Source organism: Morchella sextelata (assembly GCF_020137385.1).
Source record: "Morchella sextelata strain SCLS chromosome Unknown scls_8, whole genome shotgun sequence".
Lineage (NCBI taxonomy): Eukaryota > Fungi > Ascomycota > Pezizomycetes > Pezizales > Morchellaceae > Morchella > Morchella sextelata.
The window spans coordinates 1,314,066-1,326,489 of record NW_025408623.1 but is presented as its reverse complement, the minus strand read 5'-3'; the positions used below and the strand labels follow the sequence as shown (position 1 = coordinate 1,326,489).

The following is a 12,424-nucleotide window of genomic DNA, read 5'->3' as shown; positions in this document are numbered from 1 at the left end:
ACGGTGGAGTAAGGTGTGCGGTTGTGTGTATGTGAGTCTGGGAAACTTTAAACACTACCTCTGCTAAGGACAGAGGGGATGATTTTCGCCATGACAACGTACGTATGTAGGTACAAGCACGTTTCCAGCCCCTGTGCTGCAAACTGTCCAGAGGAGATGGATGGGTACGGGACTACGTGATCAAACCTATCGTGTCCCGAGAAGCCACTCCCCCCCCCGGGCGACCGGGCAGGCGCGAGCCGGCCAACACGCCGAGCGGCCGCGCCCACGCAGAGCGCCGCAAACCCCGAATCTTTCTCTCGGATGATTCCGCTGGGCATTATAAACGTGAGTTTACCTATCCTGGCCATGGCTCAACATTTCCCGCCCGAAAATAAAAAACAGCACCGCCGAACGACCGCCCAAGCTGATGCTCCTAAGGAAGAAGGTCGGGATCTGTTCGTGTGGACTATCTCGGACGCTTTACCAATCCGTTATAGTGAGAAGGGGCTCTTGCGCTGACTATAGCCTTGGGGTTGGGGGTCTATACGTATGTTCTTTTCTCAAGGTGGATGTATATATATACTAATATCGACGGTTTGACTACCACTAGATATGCGTTTGAATGGATCAATAGACTGTTGGGTGAGAGTGGGATCATAACCACGAACCGTTAGGACCAGATATAGTTGGGCATCTAGAACTATGGTCTCGATGACTGTGCTGATATGTCGAGAATCGGGTTCCGAATGGGCTCCTATGTATGCGGTAGCCATGGGGCATGAGGACCACATCCGACACACAATCCTCGAAGAGACAGCCATAGTCTTATTACTAGTATCTTGAAAACTTACACCAGCTGTGCCTTTGTAGTAGCTACGATCCAATGCATTATGGCATGCGAAAGATATTGCTGAGCTGTCTCGAGGTGCCGCAGGATAATCGATGCCTTGATTTACTTTTTTTTATATATCTATACGAGAGGTGATTCCTCAAGACTAGCAATATAGGTTTCTGTAGTTCAGGTGGAGCTGAGGTCGTTGGGGAGTCTCTACTCTAGCACTTTTTTTTTTTTTGTGTGTGGATATAAATAACGTTGCTAACATGTACCCGTGAATATATCTATGGATGATATCCATCAGTGTTTTTCTCTGGTAATCGCAAGTAATTGATTGGCTTGGGGACAACTATATATCTACCAATCCCGACAAAGCTAGCATAATACACATCTCTATTCACAAATACCCCAAAAGCTCAACTAAGAAACCCACGCATTCTGAGTGTTTCTGGAATACTGATCTGTCTGGATTCTGCATTGTGGTAAATCTAGTATTCACTATCTGAAGGCACAAAGAGCAATAGTACCCGACTTATATGATTATGCCAGCACCTACCATTAAAAGAAGGCTAGATTATTGAGCGGGAAAGTAAACTGGCGGAGTAGTAGCTTTGGTTTAATATCATGAGCCACCTAACAAATAGAGTTTGTGTACGTACATACTAATGGTGCCGGAATATAAGATGATATCTTCACCACGTCGAGAGGATTGGTTTTCATATAGGACCCATTTCAAAATCAATTTGAATGTGTAGATTCCCTTTCACAACTGTTATCAATGATTTTATATCCAGGCTCTTTACTAACTACATGTGCGTATACCCACGTACCTCTAGCTCTACTTAGAAGTGCTCTATTATTTGGGTCATGGCCTGTCTACGTACTACGTACATGTAACGTAGCTGGGGACTATAATCCGCGGATCCGCCCATCTATGCAAACCACCGCATGCCAACAGAAATCATCGTCTTTTTGTATTATTTGCCCCAACCCAACTGCAATATAATAATTCACAGATCATTCCCAGAGTATTGTGCACTACATACATGTATGTATAAAACCTTAGTATCAGTAGTATACTATATCACTCGAACCTAGCCCTATTCAAGGATGGTATTATTGAACGAGCCCTAAATGCAAAGGAGGAGAAGGAAGCACCTTCAAATATCTACTTATGTACTTAGTAGGTGGCGGGTTCATCCAAGCGAAAATCTTGTAATTTACGTGACGGCCCTTATGGTTTGTATTGACGCTTACATCAGTTTTATATCACATTAGTAATCTACAAATTATCGATCGATGATAAAGGCCTAACTATGGCGTTTCTTTTTTGGGGACAATCAATTATTTCATGGGATTATTGGGAGGCTCAATGTATACTACAATCAACGAACGGTATGCATTGATAGGGCAAAGCGTTATGTACCTCATGAAGCTGAAAAGAGTACCTACATGTTCATGATACAAAATTCCGAAAGAGCTAAAGAATCGTGGACTGATTGGACTCATGGGTTGATTGAATCTTTGCTCGTATTAAAAATACGCGTTTCCAGATCTAAAATACCGGTTGAATCATTGTATCCTCTAGCAAAAACTACCCTCACGGCATGAGAAGTGAGCAATACTAGTTGACCAGTGGCAACCCAGAATAATGATTCACAACGCCGTCATATTTAAAGCAAAAGAATCCTAGGAAAAGAAACATGGGTACATGCGCATCCCTCCACCAAAGAAAAATACAAGAGGCAGAACCAGAAAGAATCGTAATCGTCGTGAACTCCATGGCCCTTACTTTACGACGTGTCTTTACTAAACAAATAGCCGTCCTGCTACCAACAAAAGAATTACCCCGCTATTCATATGACAACCTTCCACCTCTCCATTGAAAGTGTAACATGGTTTCTATGATGATGTTTGTTGGAGGTTGAATTCGGATTTGGCATTTAGTTCGGCATTTAGCGGCTACAAACAAACTTGGTCAATATCACTGATCAAGAGGAAATGACTTGGCATTGGTAATAGGATGGGCGGAACTTACTCCTCGGCCCACTCGTTCTCACGCCTAATCTGCTCCTCCTCTTCAGGAGTGAAATCATTTTGAATGTTGAAGGTCTTTCTGATCTCGTCGGGGGACTTGCCCTTAATCATGTTGGCGACGGTCTTGCAGCCGACGTCAAGAAGTGGCTTGATGTCAAGGTAATTGGCAGCCTGTAAGACAATGTTAACATCAATGAAACATTAAGCGAGCACAATATATGAGCAAAATTTGGAGGCGCGACTTACTAGAATGATCTCAAAGAGCATCTCTTGGTCGACTTGCATGAACTTTTGGTCCCACTCGTCGATGTCTGTGGATTTCTTCCGACTGTCGGAGTCATCATCGGCTTGCGCAGGCGGGTCGCCCTTGTGGTGCTCACACCACTCAATAACCTTTTTGAGGACAGATTCGTTCACCTTTTCAATATTAGTAAACCGATGACGAGGGTATTATAATAAAAGACACAAGCCAGAGTGAAATATACATTAGGAATGGGAATGGCCTCGGTGACTTCACCGACATCCTCAAGCATGTTCTTGATAAGGATGGAGCGCTCGGCAACCTCCTTCTCTATTCATCACGAAGTAACGGGTATTAGCAGAGTAAAGCAGGATGGTGTTGATAGAATGATTGAAACTTACGGACGGTGATTGTCGCTTGATCTGAGCTGAGAAGCTTTATTTCAGACATGCTTGTTGTTAGTTTCGTGAAAGATTTAGGTAGGATAAGTTGTGAGGAGTTGTTATTGATGGGAAGGAGGTTGGAGTGCTGTGGTTGTTCGTTAAGAAGAGATAGATGGAGAAGAAGTGGTGGGGGGGATGATGGAGAGGAGGAGGGGGGTTACCGCTACCTTGCACATTTATGAGGGCTTAGCCTCAAGAGACGCCAAGATAGGTTTAGAATGGATGACTCCTCCATCATCCTCTTCGCCGTAAATACTGACCGGATTACCTTGTTTCAATATTCTACGCTTCACTCAATCCCTTCAACCAGCATCTTTGAGGCCATCAAGCTAGCTCATGCATATTTTTTTTGTGTTTTTGAGGCTTCTTACCCAATTCTATTATCTTTGGTGCCAAGCCTAAGCTTCCAGAGCTCTGAGAGCTTCGTTGGGCGCACATCTAAATTTAGGCGTTTGTGACCCTGTAAACCAGATGGCTCACCCCAAAAATGTATCATACATACTACATTTACGTAGATTCAATGTAGGCTTTGTACGCATTTACATACTACAGGCCCGTATTCGTCGTTGAAGACTTGAAGTGTTGCTTTAACCTACTTGTATTTATGAGCCCCTCATGATCAGTTGTCGCCAAATTATTGTGGTTGCACAGACAATATTAGGTCACAGAAGTCTGCAGATCTGCCCTTGCCTACCGGTGTATCAGCTGTCTATCGATAGCACATGTAGCTAGATGTATCTATTTTGCGTAGGTAGCCATTTTCTCATCCGTTCTTTGCACTTTCTCCCTTGCCCCTCATTCAACACTCTTTTTCGCTTCTCTCCTCCGGCGACAGCATCATAATCGCCCAGGATGTGGAGGCGCGTCTATCTTTTTCTCGCGCTCGTGAGACTTTACTTTGCCCTTTCACCGTCCTATATTCATCCCGACGAGCACTTCCAGGGGCCTGAAGTGATAGCTGGTATGTTTCCGAACCCCTTTGTATTTCACCGCGCCGCATCCTTAGTCTTTGAAATTAACCATACTGCGCACTGCAGGCGATATATTCGACTGGCGCATCACTAAAACCTGGGAGTTTACTTCCGCAGCTCCCATACGAAGCGTCTTTCCATTATGGGCAGCATATGGCATCCCTATGCATTTGGTGCGCTGGATAATGCCCGGAGATGAATCGCCCAGTCCAATACTTGTTTTCTACAGCTTGCGCATTTTATTCTTCTTGATATCTTTCGTTTTAGGTATGGGCGTTATTTCATATTTATTATGGAGAGAAAAGGAGTGGTTGATAGTTGATGGTGGGTGGGTTGGAGGTGTTATAGAAACATGAACTGACACTAAGAAGAGGACTGGGCTATTCAAGAGCTCATCGCATCGCCGAGAGGTCGACGCATCAGCCTTTTATTACTAGCCAGCAGCTACGTAACATGGACATACCAAACTCATACCTTCTCCAACTCGATCGAGACTATTGGAGTGGCATGGTCATTGGTCCTGATTCGGAGAATTTCGTCCTCAAAAGTACATTTGACTCAGATAGAATATATCGATTTCCTAAAAGCGTATAGGACTGATTCACATACTCTTTCAATAGGATGCTGCATGGCTGTCGAGCGCGGCACTAGGATTTACAGTTGTATTTTCCATCTTCAACCGCATTACATTCCCGGCCTTTCTACTGCTTCCAGGGCTCACGCTAATACCCCACTTCCTCCGACATCCAACCACTGTAATTCCACTTGTCGTTTTTGGCCTGGGAGCAACGGGGCTAGCAATATACCTGGACACTGTGTATTACTCCTCATCTTTGGCACCATCATTATACGCCCTCTTCTCTCATCCACTCTCTCATCCGCTCGTGATCACACCCCTTAATAACCTCCTCTATAACTCCAAATCCTCGAATCTCTCTCTCCATGGCCTCCACCCGCGATATACTCATATACTCATCAATCTACCTCAGCTTCTAGGCCCTGCGCTGATTTCGCTCTTCACCTCATGGACGTGGCCTCTCCAGCTTCCACTTCTCTCAGCAGTCTCTGGAATCGCGGTACTGAGTGTATTCCAGCACCAAGAGGCTAGGTTCTTGATACCTCTTGTACCGTTATTATTGTCAAGCATTTCCTTGCCAAAGAACATCATCTTGCAAAGACTCTGGATAGTTAGTTGGGTGATGTTTAATGTGGTATATGGAGCCCTTATGGGTATCTTTCACCAAGGCGGGGTGGTACCTGTCCAGCTCCATATGGGAAATGTAACAAATGCAGCAAATGCGGTTTGGTGGAAAACCTACCAGCCTCCAACCTGGCTCCTCGGTGAGCCATCAAAGAACGGCAATATTCCCCAACTCCTTACTATAGATCTCATGGGTGCCAAGATCTCTGTTCTGGTCAATACCCTTCAGCCACTGGCACAGTGTGATACGGGTGAGCAACAGGCAAACAACTATCTTGTTGCTCCGTTGTCTGCTGTCGATTTAGACGAGTTTGCTCTAGGGACGAACAAAAGCCTGCCCTTTTGGCTCAAGAAGGAGTGGGAGTACCAAAACCATTTTAACATGGATGATATGGATTTTGGTGATGATGGGTTCCTCCCAACGATTGAGCGAGTGGTTGGTAGGAGGGGTTTAGGAGTGTGGAAGGTCGTCAGGACAGACTGTCCGGAGAAGGATGATCGAAAGATGAATTCGTAAAATGTTTTCTACATACATTCGATATTAGCATATAATTATCTTAAATTTTCTTGTGAACTACAGTGGAGTCCCGATAGTAGCATTCTCGATAATAGCATATCTTCGATTGTAGCATATAGTTGGGCAATCCCAAACGAGTCGGTACGGGCAAATTTGTTCTCGATACAAGCATATTCTCGATGTAGCATACGAAAATCCGTTCCCGACCATATGCTACAATCGAGACTCCATCGATCCACAGTATTTATATATGGGGCTCATCTTTTAGAGCGTATATAAAGACAAGAACCTACAGTAGTTCTTGACGGGGGAGAAAAGGTTATCAGTATCGATAATCAAACTGGCATCTCCCCGCTTGTCGAAACTGTCAAAACCGTCAAACATGTCTGGCTGGTGGGTGTATCTGATCTAGCTGGTTTTTTCCTTCTTTTCTCTCTTTTTCCTTTGGCTAATTCGGACGATAGCTGCCGTCTCAAAAGCTACATGTAAGCACCACTCTACCTAGAGTACATACATGTATACATTACCGTATAGCTCCGAACGAAAGAATAAAGTTTAGTATGTCACGTATATACTGGTATGCAAGGACCAGAAAGAGGCCCATTAGCCTCGTCCCTGGATTTCTTACAGCGTTTAACGAGCCGAATTATTTGTGAAATAAGGAACAAGGTTTGGGCAGACCAATACTCTCCAAAACTGGCCAAAATCGGCAACTTCTCTAGCTTTCAACTTGTTCTCAGATACCATGAATTCTTCGGTATAGATGTACCTAAGCGTAGTAGTACATATCTCAAGACATATTTCTATTCATCAAAAATATAAATTTGAGGTCTTGGCACGCTTTCTAAGAACAACCCAACAAAATATTGGACCATCAATTGATTAATTGATAATTCATTGATCGTATGCAGCCGTTCTACCACATCAATTCTGCAGTGACTAACCCCAAGACCCAAGACTTACAGGTGACTTTCCTGGCTGTTGGGTTGCTGGTTGTGTGTGCTACGTTAAAAGACTGCCTCTGATAGGTCTACTCGCGCGTTAATTAAAAGGTCGGAATTTTGTGTGGGGATTTGGTTGCAACGACTTCCGACCTTTTAATTGACGCGCGAGTATATGCGCATTTATCCCTGCTGCAGCGCAACGAAATTTCTCAGATTTTACGGTATTTATTAAGTCGGGTTGAGACCTCAGTGTAACGTCAAATATTATGTCATAGGCTGGAGTAGAGTAGATTCCTTTCTGTCTGTGATAGGCCGGCTCTGACGAGGCTGACGATATTTGGTGTTTGGCTGAGCTGGCAAGCACCAAACTCAATCCTCCCCGCCCCAGTGTAGGTATTAGATTCTCAGTAACACAGCACTGTCTATTTTCTTCTCGATTTTTTGGGTATGCAGAGACTTAATATCTGGAACTACAATGGAACACAGGTATGTGGGGTTCCGATGCCACATCATTGATCTAATCTAATTACAATGACAGGAAGGTTCCAAGCCGACTAGCACGACGTCTTCAATCTCGGACGAACTCCCCGAGCAACTACCAACCATAGTCCGTAAGGACTATGTAATTCACCCAAAGAGTCAGATAAGTTGGTGGGGAGCGAGAGACCAGGAGAAATGGGTGTATGTTAAAGAGCTCGGACGAGGCGGATTTGGAGTTCATCTTGAGAGAAGCAAAGACAAATGAATTGAGGGCGATAAAGAAGATATTCACATACAGAGGTTCGAAGATAGAGTATAAACGTGAACTGAGCATCTTGATTGCACTAAAGGACGTAAGTAACATCATCTTTGTCACTTTTAACCTTTCAAATGTGGCAAGAGGTAGGATAGGACAGCTAAAAGAAAAGCATATTACTAGTATAGAGATTTATTTGTGCAATTCCTCGGTTGGTACCAGGAGGATGGTTGTATTTCTCTTGCTATGGAGTATGTTGAGCATGGCGACTTGAGAGGATATCTTGAGAAATTTGGGGAACAGTCAGAAGAGAGCACTAAAGAGATTGCAATGCAAGTTCTCGAAGGACTTGTGATTTTGCAAGGACGGAGCATTTGTTATCGCGATTGGAAATCTGAGGTTAATTTACTCCCTTGTGATGTGCTATTATTAGCCAGTCACATAATACTGAGCGGTATATTAGAATATCCTTTTGTCTTCACTCTCTCCGATTCACATAAAACTTGCGGACTTCGGAATCTCAAAAAGTACGGCAGACACGCGATTAATCACCAATGTCGGTACTCATCAATATATGGCACCTGAAGTGTGGGGGATGCCACATCCAAATCTTCTAAAGTCAAACATAGAGTACTATAATTCAGTTGATCTTTGGTCGTTTGGGTGTCTTCTACATGAAGTTATGAGATTAAAGTCACCATTTACGACGGTAGAGGTAGACTCATCACGGAATGATGATAGCGCCACCATTACAGGAGTTACTTCAGCTTGTAGAGCGTTCGATCTAAGTGCCTTCTCTGATTTCTGCCGTGGGGATACGGATCTTCCAACAGGGACTTTACAGAGATTCAACATCAGCGAGAGGGGAATAGAATTTATAAAAAGCTTGTTAGTTCCTAATCCTCGGTCCCGACCATCTGCGGCAAATGCCATGAAGAGCGAATGGTTACTCAAATTACCTCAACTCTCCAATGGAGTAATATCTGACCAACAAAGGTCCAAATCCGAGATTCTACGGACTCAGATGTTACACTTTGGCATAGGAGTCAGTCATCGCACTGCTAATACCTTATTGAATGATGGGGGAGGATCGAACTCTAAAACCCTTTTTAATGAGCTATTTCCTTCATTAAAGACTAGGATTAACGATATTTTACAACGTGCACTCAAAGAGGGATATAGCCTGTTCGTATTAATAATACTTAAACAGGAACTTGACATTGACCGTAGTCTATTTGTTAATTTTTTTTATACGGCCTTAGTAGCCGGCGATTCAGGGACTATAAAAGCTCTGTCTCGGATGAGTTATAGCAGGGATGTTCGAATTCTCTATGCAACAGTAAAAGGTGGGCATGTTGAGATAGCCAAGTTGCTTCTCGAAAAAGGTGCCGACGTCAATGCGAGGAATCGTTCTGGCCGAACAGCGCTCTACGTGGTAGCGGAACGCGGGCATGACGACATGGCCAAGTTGCTTCTCGAAAAAGGTGCCGACCCCAATGCGAGGGATTGTTTTGGCCGAACAGCGCTCCAGGCAGCGGCAACAGGCAGACACGCCGGCACGGTAGCGCTGCTTCAAAACAAACAAGGTATCCGTGATCACCGAAGTATCCGTGACCACCAAAGTATCCATGACGACCGGCACATTACATATTTCCTTTTTAAAACAAAACACGATTAATGTAGAAGTCTGATCAAAGAGATTCTGTCTAGGGTCTAGGTTCCCTCATTTTCCTTACTTCACTTTTTGCAAAACCATGAATTGATATATTGATGTCATTTAATTTTGATTTCCTTTGTCTACTTCTTTTTGTCTTTCTTTCTGTAGTTTGGGTATTGGAAAGGGTGATGGGTTATGGATTTTTCCATTGTTGATCTTGTATTCCTTCTGGAATGAAGCCAGAGTACACGTGTCTGTACACATTTGCACGTAGCGATTGCGATCGAGGGCAAATATAGTAGAGGAATAGCAAGGAGAACATACATCAAATCTTAAGTCAGAAAAGCTTTTATTATGATAAGGTTACCAAAGCATGAAGCCACTGTCTATAAATCTAGGGCTCCGTCACTGACGGGTAAGTATATTGTACTTTTGGTGTTGGGATACAGCCATGGGCCGAAGTTGGATTGTAGTTTGCACCTTTACTCCAAAGAAACAGTCCCTCGGGTCATGTTCGCTCACTCGGCCAAGCCTGGTATCTTGGCCATGCGCCTTGCCCGTTATGTAATAGTTGCTCACGATCGGGCTTGCTACTACTAGTAGAGACTAGAGTAGTACGAGGTGCGTCGACGGTCAATACTACGTTCTCGTAATAAACAATAACAACTACAGACACATGCAGATGGTAAATGAAATTAAAGTATACGGTAGAGGCCAGGTACTGGAGGATGGCAGCATACAATTTTCAGAATAGGTATGCTTATACTTTGATACTAGTAGTGGCCCACCTCGCGACCGCGAGTTGCACCTTGGATTATGGGTATCAAGTGTTCAATAATTGAGAAAGGCTTTCAATGGGCCTTCGGCCCCCTTCCACCCCCCCTTCTACCTCTCTCTACAATTATGGGGACCTTCGGTCCCCTGTCTCTGTCGACCAATCAAATGCTTGGGAATTTAGAAAAGTCGAGTTTCAAGATTAGCTTCTGTGGTAAAGGTCGTTTATTCGTTGATGACGTCGCGATAAGGTCTTAGTAAAGAATACTCTACTTTGATTCATTGAATAAATTTGAGATATTTAAGAAACCATCCATACGATTTGGAAGCCTCGGCTGAGTATTTATTTGGAGTTGAATAAAGTGCGAAATGAACTGGAAATATACTGCAAAGGGGATAAGGAAGCAAAAGTGTAATCTGAGAGAAAAGTCAACACTTGGAGAATGTTTTAAGTCATAATTATGATTTTTCTTTTTCTACACAGATATGGTGGAATGGTAAGGTATCCCTAAAAGATGGCGCAGAATCAAACCCAACCCAGTACAAGACTCTCATATTGGAACCTCAAACAACGCCTACCCCAGAACGATTTCAAGAAACGAAGCACCGGAAACAGCTTGCAGGCAGTAGACTTGAAATTTCTCTAATTTTTGAGGTTAACATTTTCGCGAGCGGCAGACAGAGAAGACAGAGAACAAAGTCTCCCCATCCCCTCCTCCGCCCGAGCTCAGATCTTTTTCCCCCTTCCTCCCGTCCTATATTCATGCCGTTCCCCCCATTATTGCAAAGCCCGACCGCGAGAGAAAAGAAAAGCAGAAGAAAGCCCGACCGACCGACCCGTAACCCCAAGAGCGAAAAGACAAAACCAGCCGTTTGTTGTATGTTTTTTTTTGTTTCCGCCGGTAAAGAAAATGAGACAATGGGAAAGAAACGAGCAAGGGCGATCCGTTTAGATGCCGATGCGGGTCTTACGCCAATGCCTGCGCTTAGCGTTGTACCTATTTTGCCGAAATAGCCTCGTCAGTATTCCATTCCAAGTATGATCCAACGGCGGCCGTAGGGCGGGAGCGAAGAGGAGGGGAGGGTCTATCGGACGGACCTAATGGTGTTTCCGGTTCGGAGACGGATCCATTGGGGGATGGGACGGTTCTGCTTCTGCGCTTTGGCAAGCTTCTGCTTGGTACGGAAAGATTTGTGACTCTATTATTGAAGCAAAAACCCGACCATCAGCAAATCAAAATCCAGACCTTACGATGGAGATAGCTTTGACGAAATCTCAGAGGGGAGCAACATACAGGCATGGCTAGACTATTTGGGTGTGTCGCTCGATCGTTGGGTTTCGAGAGTGTTGTCTTCGGTCGTGATGTTGGAGTGTTCAATTTGGTATGATGTTGCTATGCGAGGTGGGCGGGTCGTGGGTGACTAGGGTTCGTGCCCTAGAAGCAGTCTCTGATTTTGTGGGGAAGCAGTCTTGGCAGCACCGATCATGTAACCTCACTCGAACAATTCTGGAGAACATCTCGCGAGGGAACTCCTAGACCGCTGTTAGGGGAAAAGGGGCGAAAGTTGACTGAGATTCTCTATTGCCGCTGTGAGAGAATACTGCTTATATCTAATTCAATGCCTATGAGCAGAGCTCAGGGCGCTGTAAATTTGGTAAAAGACTACATGAACTCAGTTGACTATACGCACCCAGTAACAAGTAACTGAAAGTCGCAAGATAATGCTTGTGGCCCTGGGTAGAGAGTAGATGGCTTGAGTGCCGTATAAGTATTATGGTACTGTTTAGGACAACACGTATTCTTCCTCCCCTTTAACGATGTGTAATTGACACAGTGTCTTCTCTACGTGTCGTTTTAGCCCGTCTCGGATTCTTCTCTACTACGATGGACTCTATTGAAGGCCTCCGATTGAAAATTCCTGGGTTCGCCTCTAATGGGATTTCGGTAAATCGATCATTGACATCTACAATAAACGCTAGTGAAGGCTTGGCAGACACACCCACCACTTACAGAGCAGATCCTCCAATAGGTTCTCACATCATAAATATGCCAGATGAAAGAACCCTCAACTGCAGAAGCCGATC

General features: G+C 44.3%; 3 protein-coding genes across 3 annotated transcripts; 2 read left to right on the top strand and 1 right to left on the bottom strand.

Moving 5' to 3' along the window:
• Nucleotides 1-2,851: 2,851 nt before the first annotated feature.
• H6S33_012559 (uncharacterized protein) lies at nt 2,852-3,545 on the bottom strand (the record flags this gene model as incomplete). The annotated part of the gene is made up of 4 exons (XM_044843923.1): nt 2,852-3,025; nt 3,101-3,271; nt 3,340-3,425; nt 3,497-3,545. 4 exons carry the CDS (start codon nt 3,543-3,545, stop codon nt 2,852-2,854), a joined length of 480 nt encoding a protein of 159 aa, XP_044695208.1.
• A 2,190-nt stretch (nt 3,546-5,735) lies between these two features.
• H6S33_012558 (uncharacterized protein) lies at nt 5,736-6,227 on the top strand (the record flags this gene model as incomplete). The annotated part of the gene is made up of 1 exon (XM_044843922.1): nt 5,736-6,227. The coding sequence occupies one exon, from the start codon at nt 5,736-5,738 to the stop codon at nt 6,225-6,227; it is 492 nt and encodes a 163-aa protein (XP_044695207.1).
• Nucleotides 6,228-9,207: 2,980 nt separating this feature from the next.
• Nucleotides 9,208-9,585, top strand: H6S33_012557 (uncharacterized protein; the record flags this gene model as incomplete). The annotated part of the gene is made up of 1 exon (XM_044843921.1): nt 9,208-9,585. One exon carries the CDS (start codon nt 9,208-9,210, stop codon nt 9,583-9,585), a length of 378 nt encoding a protein of 125 aa, XP_044695206.1.
• Between the last annotated feature and the right edge of the window lie 2,839 nt (nt 9,586-12,424).